At 34.0% G+C, this 18954-nt stretch overlaps 1 protein-coding gene and 1 non-coding gene across 2 annotated transcripts in view; one reads left to right on the top strand and one right to left on the bottom strand.

The window, feature by feature from the left end:
• HECW1 (HECT, C2 and WW domain containing E3 ubiquitin protein ligase 1) overlaps positions 1 to 18954 on the bottom strand; it is a 486667-nt gene that overhangs the window by 104739 nt on the left and 362974 nt on the right. Inside the window, exon 16 of the mRNA XM_006925348.2 lies at positions 11019 to 11153. Coding sequence (XP_006925410.2) covers positions 11019 to 11153 — 135 coding nt within the window. The remainder of the gene's footprint in view (positions 1 to 11018; positions 11154 to 18954) is intronic.
• Positions 6263 to 6366, top strand: LOC112473589. Its single transcript, XR_003044069.1, has one exon. It is a non-coding gene; the product is annotated as a U6 spliceosomal RNA (small nuclear RNA).

The following is an 18954-nucleotide window of genomic DNA, read 5'->3' as shown; positions in this document are numbered from 1 at the left end:
CTCCTAATATCCATTTCATATTCCAGTTTCCCCAGTTCTAAAAATATTTTTTGTACAGCTGAAACTTATTGGATTTCATTAACCAATGTCACCACAAAAAAATAATTAATTAAATTAAATAGAAAAAAAAAGAAAATAAGTAAAAACAAAAGAAACAAAAATAAGAACTAGAAGAAGAAAAACATACAAAGCACAGGGGCAGTAGAAGAAATAAAATAATAAATATTAATGTGGAAATAAATAAAATATGGAACAAAAGGACAACAGAATAAATGAAGGAAACAAATGTCTAGTCCTTCAGAAAGTTAAATAAAGTTGATAAACTTCTGGCTAGACTCATTAAGCATTAAACTCAAATAAAATAATAAATTATAGAGAAGTTACAACAAACACCACTGAAACACAAAAGGTTATACATGAATACTATGAAAGGCTATATGCCATCAAATTTGATAACCTAGAAGAAATAGGCAACATCTTAGCAATATATAACCTTTTTAGGCTGAACAATGAAGAACTGCAAAAGACCGATCATTTTCAAGGAAATTGAAACAGTACTCTTCACTGGTGAATTCTACCAAACATTCAAAGAAAATTAATTATCTTTTCTTCTCGAACTCTTCCAAAAAACTGAAGAAGAGGGAATACTTCCTACTCATTTTGTGAGGCCATTATTACCCTGATACCAAAATCTGGCAAAAACATACAAAAAAAAGAAAGAAAGAAAATTACAGCCCAATATATCTGGTGAACTTGTGGCCAAAAATTCTAAACAAAATACTATCAAATTAAATATAGCAACATACTAAAAGTATAACACAAGGGATGCAAGGATGGTTCTACATATGTAAATCAATCAATCAATGTGATATGACATATTAACAAAATAAAAGATAAAAAAAATCATGATCATATCTGTAGATGCAGAAAAAGCATTTGACAAGATATAACATTCACTTATGATTAAAACATTTCATAGAATCAGTCTAGAAGGAAAGTACTTCAACATTATAAAGGCCATATATGACAAATCCTCAGCTAATATCATACTCAATGGTGAAAAATTAAAAGCTTTTTCTCTGAGATCAGGAGCAAGACAGGGATACCTACTCTCACCATTGTTATTCAACATAGTACTGAAAGTCCTAGCCAGAGCAATCAGGCAAGATAAAGAAATAGTTTCTATATATTAATGACAAAATATCAGGAAGAGAAATGAAGAAAACAATCCCATTTACAATGTCAACAAAAGGGATAAAATACCTAGAAATAAGGTTAACAAAGTGAAGGACCTTAACACTGAAAACTAAAAGACAATTGTTGAAACGATTTGAAAAAGTCAGAAAGAAATGGAAAAATATTTCATGGTCAGAGATTGGAAGAATTAACGTTGTTAAAATGGCCGAATTACCTAAAGCAATATACTGATTTGATCCAATCTTCATCAAAATCCCAATGGCATTTTTGATAGCTAAAGAACAAAACCTTTCAGATAGCTAAAACAATCCTGAGCAAAAAGAGAGCCAAATCAAAGGTGTCACACTCCATGACTTCAAATTATTGTACCACAAAGGTACAATAATCAAAACAGTATGATATTGGAAGAAAAATAGACACACAGACCAATGGAACAGAATTGAGAGCCCAGAAATAAAATCACACATTATGGGCAACTAACTTTTGACATAGAAGCCAAAAACATACGATGCAGAAAGATTTGAATATAAGACATGAAGCAATAAAATACATAAAAGAAACATAGGCAGTAAATCCATGGACTTTGGTCTCAGAGAGGATTTTGTGAACTTGACCCTAAAGGAAAGGGAAGTTAAAGAAAAAATAAATGAATGAGACTACATCAAACTAAAAAGCTACCATACACTAAAAGAAACCATCAACAAAACAAAAATGCAACCAACTGAATGGGAGAAGATATTTGCAAATGATATCTCTGATAAGGAGATATTATCCAAAATACATAAAGAACTAATACAACTCAACAACAACAACAACAACAAAAATCTGACAAAAATGGGCAGAGCACCTGAATAGACACTTTTCCAAGGAAGATATACACAGATATATGAAAAGATGCTCAACATCATTAGTTATAAAGGAAATGCAAATCAAAACCACAATGAGATACTACCTCACACCTGTTAGAATGGCTATTATCAATAAGAAAAGAAATAACAAATTTTAGAGAAAATGGGGAGAAAAAGGAAACTTCTCACACTGCTGGCAGGCATGTAAATTGGTGCAGCCACTATGGGAAACAGTATGGAGGCTCCTCAAAAATTAAGAATAGAGCTATTATATGACTCAGCAATCCTTCTGGGTATCTACCTGAAAATTTTGAAAACACTAATTTGTAAAGATATATGTACCCTATGTTCATTGCAATTTTATGCACAATAGCCAAGACATGAAAACAACCTAAGTGTCCTATGATGGATGATTGGATAAAGAAGTGGTACATATATACAATGGAATAGTACTCAGCTATAAAAATGATGAAATATTGCCATTTGCAACAACATGAATGGACCTAGAAGATATTAGCTAAGTGAACTAGGTCAGTTATAAAACAACAATATGACTTCACTCATGTGGGATATAAAACAAAAGCAACAAATGTACAAATAAAAAATATGAAAACAAAAAAGCTAATTTACATATTACAGAGAAGAGAATGGTTGTTACCAGAGAGAAAGGGGGTTCAAATACATAGTGGCAAAAGTAGAATAAACTTCAGATGGGGAGCACACAATAGAGTATACCTATGTCATTCATAATATAAAGTCATATACCTGAAATTTATATGTTATTAACCAATGTTACCCTAATACATTTAATTTAAAAAAATTTTAAAGAATTGAATTTCTCTCTCCTCTGTTAAAAACACTGAATAGATTAAGAAACAGATTAAATATAAATTTTAGATAGGTATTATCAGTAAAGTCCATTTATAACCTTCATTTTCAAGAGGTAGCACTGAACTTCAAAACTGAATGTGCAATGGACTTGCTCTTCTAAACAGCATTTATTGCACTCAAATGGCCATTCTTTCTTTAATGCCTATTATTCCATTTTCTATGCTGGCTACTCTTCACATGGTATCTCATATTCTCACAAAATTCTACAAGATGGGCATTTTTAACCCCAGTTTATAAACAGGGTCTCTGAAAATCAGAGAAAATTAAGTTCTTTCCAAATTTTCAACGTAAGAGAAAGAACAAAGTTTTTAAGTAATATTTGACTGCAAAGCATCTATTTACCACTCCCATACAATTAGCCTGTGTCCAATATTTTGGTTTTGGTTGAGCATTTTGACAAAATTTCCCAGAATAAATAACTTTCGTAGTTTAAAACTGGTATTTGTGGTGACTAACTTTAATTTAGCTCACTTTTAAATTTTAATAAATTGCGTAAGTTCTAGAGCATGCCAATGAGTTTTCTACCATTACTCTATATACATCCTTTTTCCTAAAGACCTTTGCAGAGTAAACTATTTAAACTGAGGCAGTATAAATTTTCCATACTAGAGCACATCCATCAGATATAGATAATTATTCTATAATTTTTGGCAAAGTATGGCAAATAAGCCTAATAAGCATTTAAGAATTTTGAAGATTTTTAAGATGCTTAGAAAGAGCTGAAATATCCAGAAGAAAATAATAAATTCTCTCTTTCATACCAATATACAATTCATTCACTCAGAATTAAAGAGGTAATGAGATCCTAGGTTATAAAGTCCAGAAATGTCAAGTCAGTTCCAAAGTGGTGACCTAAGACTAGGCCACGTATGATATTGCAGATGACAAAGTAGAACAGATTACTTAGTAAACTGTTTAAAATTAAAGACACAGTAATTGCTGGTTTTCCTTTGGGTCCTCTTCCATACTACAAGCAAAAATAATGTTCTTTGCATGCAGAGATGTGCTACCAGTTTACTATCTGTATGCAGCAGACTTTGAACTGCTCTTCTGGAAGTAGATCCATCCTTTTTCTCCCCTGATCCTTCTCTTTGCCCATGGCTTAAATGAAGGATAGGGAATAGATTCTATGCCACTTTGGTGAGTTTCTCACTTTTATATCATTAATACTCAGTTCTTTTCAGCTGATATAGCCAGACACCAAGATCTAGAAGCTGGTACTTTTCAAACAGCACTGTCCAGTCTCTATTAAAGTGATAAAGTGATAAAAGTGATAAAAGAAAGCTTTGCTGATTATTAATACAAGCAATATTGAGTACCCATAATTCTTTTTTCTCCATGAATGATTAAATATTTAAAGCATTTCTGGGACTAAAATAACACAGTTCTTTTCCTTGGAAGAAACTAGGTCCATCTTCCTTAATTTGTGTTTAAACTATTTTTAATGCTTGTAAAAGCAGGGTTCTTAAAGACAATTCAATTAAAGATTATTGAAGTAATGAGTTACAGAGAGAAATTGGAAAGCAGTTAGATCTGATAGTAGACCTTGAGAAGGTTTGGCTATTCACTGTACTCAGGTGATGTCTGCTGTCATACTCCAAGTCAAAGTATGTAATTGTGGGTGGATTGCCCCAAAATTAATTGGGCTTTGAAACAGGAAGAGGCTCACTTCTATTTCTAGCTGTCATAGGGAAATTCTTGTGTTGGAAATATGCTTTATGGGATAATGGTGACTACATCCTGAGGTTACCTGCTTACTGGCAAAACTAAGCCAGATTGAAAACTTCAGAAACCAGATGAAGGCCAGTTACTCTGAAGGTTGATGATTGATTCACATACATGTTTTAAGTTGACCGTGAGTGAGATGGAGGAAACAACACAGGAAAGAGGTAGGACTTGTGGGATCCCTGAGCCATAGAAACGTCTGCCAAGGGTAAAGGAGGTGATTGCGAAGTGGTACTAGATGGCCCACAAACTAGAGCCAGAGTATGAGAAGATTAGATAGAAATGTCCTTTTCTCACTAGGGGCCAGGAATTTGTAGGGATGGAGATGATTTCAGGCATGATTGGAGGAGATTCTGAGATTCTGAGACTGGGCTAGAATTTAGTATGTACTAGGGTTCTTGTAGTGCTGAAGTGGTACTAAATGGCCCATTCTGAGGGATGTCTGATATCAACCAACTGACTGATTTGTATTTCGCTGCAAACATTATGATAACATTTGCTTTCCTAATTACCAAAAATGATTAGAAGAATGGATTTTCCATTTAAAACCAGACATATTGTTCATGGAATCCCCTGGCACTTGACACATTTTATCTTACTAAGTATATCAGGGGTGTGTGAGTGTGTGAGTGTGTGTGTGTGTGTGTGTGAGAGAGAGAGAGAGAGAGAGAGAGAGAGAGAAACAGAGAGAGGAGAGCCCCTCGTGTCCTGTGTTTTCCCCCAACATGCTATGACTATTCTTCCATGATTGGGTAAAGCTCAGTGTGCAGTAAGGACTACTTTTAAAATTTTTCCTTTTGATGTTGAGATAACTCTAATCATAATTGTAAATGTGAAAACTTGAAACATTTAGCTCTCCAGACAAAACAAGAGATATGCTCAGCAAATAGTTTTCAGCTACTGGTAAATAAGCTTCTCTTCTGTGTTGCAATTTAGAAATGTAAACTAGTTTTTTTTTTCTTTTTTTTAAAGCTGTGATTGAAAATTGAAGACTGAATTTAGATTAATCATTAGCTAATGCTCTCCTTGAAAACACTGGAGACCTGATGATAAAAAAAAAAAAAAAATTAGCGCATTCAGAGGAAAGGGTCAAATGATGAATTTACATTCCTCTCTGGATTCCTTTTGTGTTCTAAAAATAGATCATTAACAAAGTTCTTTTTTTAAGTAAACAAAAGAAAAAGTTCTGTTTGAGTTGTTCACCATATTTATAATAGTACAAGTGGGCAATAAGTATAATGTATAAAGAAAGGCTTGAGTCAAATTATGGTAAGTCCATATGGTAAAATATTATAGAAGAATTTTAATGGTATGGAAACTGTCTACAAGGTACTGCGATGGTAAATTGGAATACAAAACCACCACATGATTAATGCATGATTCAACTTTTTACTTCTGTGTGTGCCAGGGAGTATCTCCAGGGTAATACTCCAGATAAGGGATTTTAACTTATTTTCCATCTGTGTCTCATTATATGTTGTTTATAATTTAAAAATTAACTTCAATAGTGTCAGAATTTTAAAAACTTCCAACCAAATCCATAACCTAGTGTAGATTACATTGTATCAAGAGGAAAATTACCAATTTTAAGAAGCAATGCAATGCTCGCTTTGGCAGCACATATACGAAAATTGGAAAGATTCAGAGATTAGCTTGGCCCCTGTTCAAGGATGACACACAAATTTGTGAAGTGTTCCATATTTTTAATAGACAGAAATCAAAGAGAAGTTTGGACTGTTTAAGGCAAGAGCAATGATGGTGAAGTAAGTAGTTTATAGAATAAAAACGGAGTTTAGACTGGCCTTAAACTTTGTTCCTTTTCATCCACTGAATTTCTGACTACCAACAAATAATAGAGGTTAGTTGGGCCTCAGAAGGCTCTACAGACTTGTTGGGTCCTATTGGCTACACATCTAGAACTCAGTTTCTTATTAGGAATAACAATACATTCTCTACCTGCCTCAAAAAATTTCTTATGAAGATTAAATGTTAATGTGTGTGAAAAAGAAACAATACAGAAGTTACCCTCCCTAAAGGTAAGCTTCCTGAATGACGATGTCTCTGTGTCATCAGAGTCAACGAAATGACTTTTGTCATCAAAGAAGCTCACTGCTAAGAATGACTAAGAGTGTCTTCTGCTTTCAGAGTAGTAGGTTTTTCTTCCCTGTCAGATTCTTGCCCTTTCCTGAGGCAATTACTAGTAAGCTTTTCTGTGTGTTCCCTTCCAGAAATTTTTTATTACTAATGATTTTCTAACTTGACCAAGATAAGGTGGTAAAATAAATGAAAATTATGTTTTCTGTTATCCTTCCTCATTAATGTTAATTTATATTGCTTATTGAAGTATGAACAAGCCAGATTTGACCTTTAGTGATTTCTTTACTAACAGAAGAGTCCTATATGCCCTTTCCATATTTCTATATCCAATTTCATTTTGACATTATGGAAAGAGATAAGACCTGTTTTGTTGGTTATTAAATTTATTACAGACAGTTATACCACTGTATTAAAATGTATGTTAATGTGTCAAATAATGATCTCTTTTTGTATAAAATTTTATATTGCTGATATCTTCTTTCAGGAAACTGTGTGAAAAAATTTCAGGTGAGGTAAAGGCTAATCCAAAAGATGTTTAATGGTGTCTCTATTAATAACATACTGTTAGAATTTAAAGGGGAAACTTTGCCATTTAAGATCCTGAATATAGAAACTGATTTTAATTCTGTCCTTACATGCAGTTGATAAAAAAATCAACCACTGAACAATACTCGAGCAAATGGTTTATGAAGATGAACAGAAAATATTGATTCCTAATGTTACAGTCTAAGAAACATCTATAACAAATTCCCCAATTTCCATGCTATATGGTACAAAAAAAATCATGGACTATGGAAATCATTTATTGATTATTTCTGAATCTCATATTTCCATCTGCTTAACTGTCAATTCTAATTGGATGTCTTGCTGTTTTCATACTCTATCGACTTAGATTAGCTTGGCCCCTGTTCAAGGCACCTGGTACAAACGTACCATTCTCACCACCTGGTTTTCCTGCTTATCTTACCTATGTGTTATTAATAAACTATAATTCAAGGCTAACTTTGAAAATCACAGAGTTGGAATAGACTTTAGTGGCCATCTAGTCCCCTTGTCTCTATTTGCAGATAAGAAAACTGAGGCTTCAGAAAGGGAAGAAAGGCACAATGACACACAGCTCCTTTGCAGAGAAGCCAGAACTGGGACTCCCATCTGCTAACAGTTACCCCTTGACTTCCCTGAAGCATCTTCCCAAAGGGTGTCTTTTGTTTTCTCTCTCTTGCCACATTGACTTAGGGCCTCACAACCTTATATCTTGTCTGTGGCAGTGGTCTCTAAGAGCCTCTCTCTCTCAAATCTCTCTTTGTTACAATCCTTCTTGGCTGTCATTGTCTACTTTTAAAAACACTAGTTTACACTGGATTAGGAGTTAAGAAATCTGAGCTGTGATCCTGAACTCTGTGTGTGACTTGAGTTTTTGATATTTCAGTTTACTTAAATGTAAAATGTGATTCTTAACTGAAGTTTTATTACTGCCTAATCGTGTTTGAAAATACTTAGGGGTATTTTGTTTTGTTTTAGTTGTTGTAGTGACTGATGGGGGACCCTGACATTTAATGGACAAGACCAGGAAAAAAGGTCCTGCGATGCCATGGGACATTTCCACATATCAGAAAATTGTCTTCCCAAAGTGGCAATATTCTAGTCTTCCCCTATTAAGAATTGATCCCTGAATTGATCTCTTCTGCCCATTTTTACACAAAAATCATCATATCATTCCTCTCAAATTCATTCAATAGACTCAAAAAGTTCTAACTCTTCCATGTGGTTTTCAAAGTTTTCCAAAAAAATAAAAATAAAAACCAAGTGGAAATTTACTATTCTGGTCACACTGAATTATTATTTATTGTCTCTCTACAGGTCTTTCTCAATCCTACCTCTGCACCACTTGTACTGTGCTCTCTCTAGATTTGTCCTTCCTCTGCCTTTGTACCTAGATAGATTTTGCCAGTTTTTCTAGTTCTAGGTCAAGTGCTTTATTTTAAAAAATGCCTTTCCTTGCCCTCTTTCGAACTTCCGTGTCACTTATTTTAACATGTATCTTAGCACTCAATCAAATTCTAATTTCTCTTGTTACTTAACTGTGTGTGTTTTTCTGGCTTCAAAAAGAGAATACAAACTTCTCCAGGGCAAAGATCATATCTCATACTTCTTTGTACATCACAGTGTTCATAGCAGGCCATGCACTTGATCAATGTCTGCTGAGTAAAATCACATTACAGCAAACACAATTAACATTTCCCATCACCCCCTCTATTTTTATACTAAGGTCCTTCTGTCTCTTCATTCCTTAGGCTGTGTGCTCTCACAGTAGGAAGAACCCCATATTTGTTTTCATAGAGGATGGGTCTTTGTTTTCTCTGGTGTTCTGTCCCTGCATCAGATAACCTCTGCCTTTCAGCTTCTCTCTCTGTTGCTTTTCTTGGTTTTCCCTTGTGTCTGTGCAAAGCTACCAGCAGAGAGAAGGTGAGCAGAAGAAATCCTGATGAACAAAGACATTTGGAGAGTGGATAAATTAGGAAGAATACCCATGGCTGACACACACTTATGTCCTTTTATTGTTATATGTTAGAGTCTTTTTTGGATGCTGCAAGTGGCACTTTGTCATTATTGTTGTTAATCAGTGTAAATGTGCTTGGGCTTTTCAATCATATCAAACAACTATTTTGGAAAAGATAATGCAAGTGGTACTCTTAATCTTGTTCTTTCAACAGAAAGATTTTAATTTTTTTTTTCAATTTAATTTCCTATAAATGTAAGAGATTTATGTCTTCAGGGAGTTCACTTTACATTGAGTAATGTATATTTTTATTTTATTGACAGTGAATTTGTCTGCAGTACTCGGTTTCTTTTATCATATGTAGTTACCCTGTATAATAATAAAATTGACTTAAAAACATAAAAGAGTTTGGACATTTTAAATAAATTAAAATGACATATTTCAAGGTGATGCAGAATTTATACTATCATCTCTGTGTGGTCACATACACATTTTATGTATATGCAGAACGAAAGAGTAACTGCTTTCAGTAGTATCCTAAAACAATGATACCTAAGATGACCCCATGAAAGAAAAACTTATTTTATCACACAGGCATTAAACCATGAGTACCCTTGTCTGGAAATAGTTGTGTCTCTCAGAGTATATAGATGATTCCTCTGAAAAAGTAGTAAAGAATTTTTTTTTTTTTTTGTACACTAAGCTTGGTGAAGTAAGTAGTGAGGGTTTATAGATTAAAAATATTATGTTTATTGATCCATAAAACAGATGTGATATACCACCACCAACAAAGGTTCTTCCCTTGAGATTTATGTTTGCTATCTGCAGGCTTTCAGATGGGTTGTTATTTCCCAGTTTCTCCTGAGCTGTCCAATGTAGGGCCAAATATGTATGTTTGTATATACATTTATATATTTCTTTTCTTCCTATACCACTTTTTCCCATTTTTTTTACCTTATTGTAATAATCCAACTCTACAAGCTGTTTTGTGAGAAATGGTTCTCAGGGCCTCATCTTCTGATCCCTGGCAGTTTTTATGGAAAGATGGTACAGATACTTGGAAAATGTTAGTCAGGACATAAAAAGGGATTTGCTTGTTATATTTTCAGGAATTGTTTGGAAGTAGAAAAGAGCTGTTTTGAGTTTTGGTTTGTGAAAGGAGAGACAGTAATTCATAAAGGCAATAAATGTGAGCTTAAGAAATGTGTCAGCCTTTCATAGTTCAGCAGCAGGTAACCACAGGTAATGAAAGAACATATAAACCAGGGAAGAGCATGTGGTAGGATAGGAAGAGCTTACTCCCTGGTGTCTGGTTGATTTCCTCAGCTTTTAGTCCATATACATACTACAAAAGTCTTCTCCAGGATCTAAGGAGAGATAGAAGTTTAAAACCAGTCATATGCTGCATAGCAATTCCATCATCTTTTAAGAATTCACACATGACTAGTAGGCCTTAGGAAGCACAACTCCAGCCATAAGTGTAAAAATCTCCTGACCCTGCATTCTCGGTTTCCTTTAAACAAGACAGCTTTTTAGTAGAGGTGATTGTGTAGGACAAAAGGGAAGGCAGAAGTAAGGTAATCTGAAAATGGGTCTAGGGAGTTGAATGAGTGTCCCCTTATTCTACAGAGCAGTATGGATATGGCTCATCCCCTTGAAGAATAAGCAATCCCAGCCACCAAGAAATAGTTCTGACTCCACAAGAAGAGGCAGATCCTGTGGACCTATGAACTGTGGATAGGCAAAGTGGGTGGTGTTACCTCTCCAGCACTGTAACTTCGGAGTCTCTGGAGGTGTTGTCGATGTGTCAGTTGATTGGGAAGACGGCCGTTCTGAAGAGGGATTCGGGGGTCAATGAAAGTAGTAGCTCGACTGTTGTGGTCCACAAAAAAAGACTATAAACAGACCAATAAAAAAAGCACACTGTGAGAATGAGCCAGAATAAAATCAGTAATGTATGGGAATGCTACAGAGCTCAGTCATCATGTTTACTTCTGTCCCTCCTGCTTATCTACTCAAAATTAGATGGAAGACTGGGGCACTGTGTATCTGCATTCTTAGTAGTTGAATGTAGCAATATCAGTCACTTTGCACTGAGACACTATCATAACACTTTATAGAGTAATAATCATAACACTATTTAACATGAAAAAATAAGAGAATTAGAGCCTTTAATGGATAAAGAATACTAGTAATTAATAATTTATAGAACATTTTATTTTTAAAATAAATGTTCTTTTTCTGATTATAGAATTAGCACAGTCTCACTGAGAAAAAACTTTAAAAAGATGAAAAAAATAAAAAGAAAATAACCAAAATCATACTAAATATCACAATCTAAAGGCAATCACCACATTTTCTGTGTGGCATGTCTGATTATTACTATGTTCCAATATGTGACAAAAGTTATTCTTTAAATCTAAAATTACCTCTTATAAAAGAGAAAATTAATACTTTTTAAAAAATAAACGATTTGTGCTATAAAAGTCAAATACTCTCTTTTGAACAAAATGTAATTTTTGGTGAAGGTATCTTCGCATTAAATGACCTCAACCAATGCTCATTTTATGTATGTTCAGATGTCACCTGACAAAAGTAGCCAAACAAATTTTATACAGATCTAGAAATTATTTTTGGGAGGTATGAGCTTAAAATTTCAAGTATTAGATGTCATTGGAAACAAGGGCTGTATGTCCACAAATTAGATGGGACTGAAGATGATGTGCTTTGAAAATTGTTAGATGGCTCAAAAAGTAATGTTAAGGGTATTAAAAATATGAGTAAAGAATTTGAATAAGAATAAAATGTGAGTGAAAAAACCAACATTTACCAACATGTTTCTATAACGTGAGATTTTAAACACACAAATATAAACTAAACTAATAATATTAAGTGGGCATTTTATTATTCAACTCTATACCTAGACGTTTATAATTAAAGTTTGTATGGATTCCTTATTTTTTTATTAATTTTCAGTATAATTTAATTTTTTAGTATAAATTTCTAAAGTTGAGTTAAGTACTGGATTAAAAGTTAGAAAAATGTTAAGCTTATTAATCCATATTAACAAACTACCTTCATAAGAACTGTACAGAGTTAACATCTTACCATAATTCCATGAACTCTTTTGAGTATTTGAAAAAACTCTTAGAAATGTTGAATGGTAAATAATGATAAAGGATAGTTTACAAGGGAAACAAAACATTTTCTTATAGGTTTATTAGTCAATTTCATCATAGGAATATTGTCTACTTTGTCCATTCTCTTTTTTGTTGTTGGGATATTAAGTTTTTTTTATTTATTTGTAAGTGTGCTTAGGTATTCATCTGCCTTCAACTTGCTTTTGATTTTTGTTTGTTTCATCTTATAATACACAGAAATTTTATATTCCTATGTGTTCAAATCTCAATTATTTTTCTATCTAGAGGTCAGTTAAATGCTAAATTTAAATTTTATGGGTTAATCATTTCTGAAATGATGGAAAGTTGTAATTTGATATTTTTCTCCAAAGCTCATTTTGCCCAAATCACTCATTTCCTATTGTTTTATTACACAAAATGCTTATAAACACCACTGTCTTTTTCAGAAATATTTATCTGTTTCAATGGTCTATGGGATTTTTGCAGCTTCAATTAATGTTGGTAGGGCAAGTTTCCTTTCATTATTATTATTTTTTTTAATTTTCTTAATTTCATTTTCCCAGATGAACTGATATTAATTTTATTAAGTTCTGAAATAGTTCTACTTGCATTTTGTTTAGCATTACCTTAGGATTACAAATGGTTTTAGAGAGAATTCATTCCTTATAATACTTGAATTTACCTGTTTCCCATCTCTGAACATAGAATGACTCTTTATGCAAGAATATTTTTTTCTCAGTAAAATATTATAGTCATCTTCCTGAAAAGACACATATTTCTGGTTAAGATAGTTTATATTTAATATTAACTGTTGCTATTCCAAGTGCCTCTTTTCCTGTTATGTTTTGTAACCTATCATTACGGTACCTAGGAAAATGATTATTGGTGTATTTTGTTTGTGTCTGCTCATCATATAAATGCTTCTATCAAGTAAACTGCTCTTTTGAGTTCATCATCTTTGTTTTTAACTTGCAAATAATTATGATATTTTTGTCTTCTTCTTTACAAGGTCTCTTATCTTTAACCTCCTTTCTTGTAATATTGGTGAGAACTTCTAGAACAATATTAAATAGATATAGCAGCTGCGATCTTCTTGTTCTTGATTTTGATAGGAAAACTAGAGTCCAATTGTAAAATGGGAAATGGTTCATTATGTTAAAGGAGCCTTATTATGTCATAAAAAATATATTTACATTTTTATTTTACTGAGACTACTTTTTTTGGTTTAAAAATATATATGTGTAATAATAGATTTTCTAGTAGTAAATAACCTTTACATCATTGGGAGAAAATCTATTAAATTGTGGTGTGTCATTCTTATTTTAATGTACTATCTAAATCAACTTTGTTTTGATTATGAGCTTTTTGGAACTCAAGTGAGTATCGTCTATAGCTTTTTTAAAAAATTCTGATTTCCTTAGTTTTGCTTACTCATCTCAGTGCATGTGCATGTGCTTAGATTTACACAATTTAATCAAATGTGTAGGTTTATGAATCCACCACCAGAGTCATCACTACAAGAACACTTTATGCTGCCTGTTTATGATCACACTTGAAAATCACTCCCTTTATGCTGCCTGTTTATGATCACACTTGAAAATCACTCCCTTTACCCAAAATTACCTTTAACCATTGATTAACCAGAAATGTTCTCCATTTCTATAATTTTGTCATTTCAAGAATGCTATAGAAATGAAATCATACAGCATGTAACCTTTTGGGACTAACTTTTTTTCACTCAATCTAGTTTCCTTCAGATTCATCCAAGTTGTTGCATGTATCAGTAGTTATTTTTTATTGCTGAGTAGTATTCTGTGGTACAGATGTACCAGATTTTGTGCTAATAACTTTTGCTTTTTGTCTGCTCTCCTTAGTCAAGTTATGACTCATAAAAAGAACTCTGTAGTTTCCATTTTTTAACTATGTTCTAGAGTAGCTCATAAAGCTATCTGGGGTGAGCAAGAAATTCATTATGCATTTTCCAGTTTATTTTATGACTATAAGTCTATTAAATTTTTTATATTTCCTGAGCTATTTTTATCATTTATATATTTTAAAAAGTTATCCATTTCTTCTAGATTTTCTAATCAAACATTTATAGAACTATACATGCATTTTCTTTCTTTTTAAAATTCCTATGAATCTGTTATATCTAATTTCTTGGGTTTATTTGCTATTTTCCCTTATTGATTTCTCTTCTAAAACAACTTTTATGTTTATTTATTTTTTATTTTTTAATTACAGTGGGCATTTAATATTATTTTATACTGGTTTTAGATGTACAGCATATTGATTAGATACTCATATAATTTATGAAGTGATCCTCCTGATTAGTCTAGTACCTACCTGGAACTATATACATAGTTATTAAAATATTATTGACTATATTCCCTATGCTGTACTTCACATCTTTTGACTATTTTGTAACTACCAATCTGTACTTCCTAATCCTATCTCATTTTTTAACCAGCCCTCCAACCTCCCTCCCATTAGGCAATCACCAGTTTGTTCTCTGTATCTATAAGTCTGTTTCAGTTTTGTTTGTGCATTAATTTTGTTCTACAGATTCCACATATAAGCAAGATCATATGGTATTTGTCATTCTCTGTCTAACTTATTTTACTTGGCATAAAACCCAAGTCCATCCATAAAAATTTCATTTTTTTTTTGTATGGCCAAGTAACATTTCATTGTATATATGTATCACCATTTCTTTATCCAATCGTCTATTGACAAGCACTTAGGTTGCTTCCATATCTGGCTACTGTAAATAGCGCTGCAGTGAATATAGGGGTGCATATATCTTTTCAAATTAGTGTTTTAGATTTCTTCAAATAAGTATTCAAAGTGGATTGCTGGGTCATATGTTAGTTCCATTTTTAACATTTTGAGAAAATTTCGTACCGTTTTCAACAGTGGCTATACCAATTCGCAATCTCACCAACAGTGCTTGAGGGTTCCCCTTTTTTCACATCCTCACCAACATTTGTTGTTTTCCAATTTATTGATGAAAGCCATTTGATAGCTGTGAGGTGATGGGAAGGTGAAATTTTAATTTGCATTTCTCTGATGGTTAATGACGTTTAACATCTTTTCATATTATATTGATCATCAGTATGGAGAAATATCTATTCAGGTCCTCAGTCCATTTTTTTTAATTGGGCTGGGTTTTTTGTTTGTTTGTTTGTTTTGGCGTTGGATTAGTATGAGTTCTTTTTAAATTTGGATATTAACCTCTTATCAGATGCATCATTGGAAAATATCTTCTCTCATTCAGTAGGTTATCTTTTTGTTTTGTTGATAGATTCCTTTGCTGTGCAATAACTTTTTAGTTTAATGTAGTCCCATTTGTTCATTTTTCCTTTTGTTTCTCTTGCTCCACATAATGTATTGGAAAAAAATATATATTACTGAGAACAACGTCAGAGAGTTTACTACCTATGCTGACATTCTTATGGGAGCTCTCTCATAAGTAACTAGCTACCTCTCTCTTACTGCCTGCAGGATTCTCTCTTTGTCTTTAATCATTGCCATTTTAATTATGATGTGTCTTAGTGTGGGCCTCTTTAGGTTCACCTTGTTTAGGACTCTGTGCACTTCTTGGACTTGTATATCTATTTCCTTCACCAGGTTAGGTTAGTTTTCTGTCATTATTTCTTCAAATAGACTTTCAATCCCTTATTCTCTGTCTTCTCCCTCTGGTACCACAATTATGTGAGTGTTGATACACATGATGTTGTCCCAGAAACCCATTAAACTATCCTCATTTTTTAAATTCTTTCTTCTCGTTGCCATTTTGACTGGGTATTTTCTGCTACCTTGTCTTCCAAATTGCTGATTCAATTCTCTGCTTCATCTTTTCTAGTGTTGTTTCTATTGTATATTTCATTTCAGTTATAATATTCTTCATTTATAACTGGTTCTTTTTTATGATTCCTTTGTCTTTTTTTATGCTATCTTTTGTTGACATTCTTGCTAAGTTTCTTGAGAATCATTATTACCATTGTTTTGAACTCTGTATCTGGTAGGTTGCTTGTCTCCATTTCATTTAGTTTTCTTTTCTGGAGTTTTCTCCTATTATTTCATTTTGGACATGTTTCTTTGTTTTCTCATTTTGTTGCCTCTCTTTGTTTGTTTATATGTATTAGGTAGATTTGCTATGTCTCTCAGTCTTATCAGGATAGCCTTATATAGTACATGCCATGTGTGGCCTTTTGGTGCATTTTCCCTGATCACCTGTACCAGGTGTTCCAGGAGTGTCTCTTGTGTGTGTTGTGTGTTCCTTTTTGTTGTAGTAGTGCATCGATTGCTATTGGCACATCAGTGGGTGAGACTGACTCTCAGCCTGACTGGATGTGTGGATTGCCCATGCTCACATCATATGAGCTGCTATGTGGGCTGACTCAATGGAGTGGGATTTTCTCCAGCAGGCTCTTGTATGCCTGTTTTAGACCACTCTCTGGGTATGCTGCTTATGGGTTTAATCAGGTGGTGTTCTGTTGTTCTCTGATGCCAGCTTCTGGGTGTGTTGGTTCTTGGGCCCCTTGGGAGTTGCTTATATGCAGGCCAAGGTTAGCTGCTGTTTTTGACTGACCAGGGGCTACAGTAGGTCACTTGCCTTTGCTGGATCTGGGAGCATGTTAGAGAGGTCATGCTGTGAACAAAGGCTAGCTGCCATAAGTATCAGTCCTGAAGCAGCTCAGCTTCACAGGATACCCCAAGTGTTGACATTACCTGCCAGCTGCCCATAAGGCTCAGCCACTGAAAAAGTCTCAAGTGGTACACAAGTTTGGCAAGGTAGAATCCCAGAGTTTCACCAGGTTGAGGTGAGTGATGTTCACCAGATCCATGAAGATGCAGGTTTGGTGCCAGTGGTGAGCTTGGGGACATTTGCAAAAGTCTCAGAGCCCACCAAGGCCAGTCTCTGTTTGCTTTGTGCCTGCATACTCCCTAGAAAGACTGCAGCATGAGTTGGGCTGGTTGCCAATCACCAAAAGTGCCTCTGGCAGTGTGCAAGGTGAAGCTGGCTATTTGCTGCTAAAAGAGCCTACTGTGGTGTATAGGGAGAGGCTGGTTGCCTGGCCACTGAAAGTACCTTCAGCATTGTGTGAATTGGGTGGAACGGGGTCCCAGGGAGTCACTAGGGTGGAGCAAGCAGAATTCACCAGGCCAATGCAGATTTAGATTTGGTTGTGTTGGGGGAGCGCTCAACATAGGACAAATGGCGCCCAACTACAGGCTACATGGAAAGCAGGCTCAACACAGGGGTAATGACGGCTGTCTCTATAGCCCTCACCTTGAAGCCACACAACTCAGTCTTTCCCTGTATATCTTTGGTGCCTCCCAAGTCACCATCCCTTTGCTGGAGCTCAGGGTGAGTGCTTGTGAATGAGTGAACATGGACTCTGTAAAATGATGCCTGGTGTTTCCAGCTGCCTTCTGTTTATTTCAACCCAACTGATAGAATCCTTGCTGATGTTCACAGCCAGATATTGTGGGGACTCCTCTTCCTAGGACTGGAATCCTGGGCTTGGGAGCCTGGTATAGGGCTGGGACCCATCACTCCTCTGGGTGGACATCTGTAGTCAAGATATCCTTCCCTATGCTCAACCATACACAGGGGTGTGGGGTCAGCCTGTTTTAAGTTTCCGCCCCTCCTATAAATCTTAACATGACCTTTTCTCTATATTTTTAGTTATAGGAGTTCCGTTCAGCTAGTCGTCAGAAGATTCTCCATGTTGATTGTTCTATAACTTAATTGTAATTTTAATGTGGTCATGGAAGGAGGCAAGCATGACATTTTCCTACTCCACCATCTTGCCTAGATCTCCTCATACTTATTATATCTATCTATCATCTATCTATCTATCTATCTATCTATCTATCTATCTATCTATCTATCTATCTATATCTATCTATCTATATGTGTGTATTTCTAATTTACACATTGCTGGGTTATGATCTATTAATTTCAGACAAATTTCGAGATGAATTTTTGCTTTAGTTACTGTTACTTTTTATCTTTTCTCTAAGTTATTGATTTGGAACCATATTTTATTTTTCTTGTTTGATAAAACTTTCAATGGTGCTAAACTTTTGAGTACAGCCTTTTTATATCCCATGTTTTATTAAGTATTGCTCGCATGTATTTTCAATAATTTCTCAATGTCTTTATTTTATTTTAAACCCAATAGTCACCTACAACATTGTTTTGAATCACTAATTAGCAAACATTTTGTTTTTAATGGTTATGTTTAAATTCGTTATTTAAAATTTAACTTTATTCTTTGTGGCCATGGAATGTAATCTGAGTATTATTTATTTTTTGGTATTCTTTGTGTTATGAAAGGTTATCACTTAAGGAAAAAGTTCTAAAAGATCTTGATAAGAAGTAAGCTTTGTCTTTTTTTTTTAAATTGTGGTAAAATATACATAGCATAAACTTTACCATTCTAATCGCTTTTTTTTTCAATACATAATTTTTATTACATCTTTAGAAAAGCACAAAGAATTCTGAGGAATCATCCAATATCTTGACATTTCTGTAGCTGGACAA

This window comes from Pteropus alecto, unplaced genomic scaffold, assembly GCF_000325575.1.
Source record: "Pteropus alecto unplaced genomic scaffold, ASM32557v1 scaffold109, whole genome shotgun sequence".
NCBI classification, from domain to species: Eukaryota; Metazoa; Chordata; class Mammalia; order Chiroptera; family Pteropodidae; genus Pteropus; species Pteropus alecto.
This window is presented reverse-complemented; position numbering and strand designations above follow the sequence as displayed.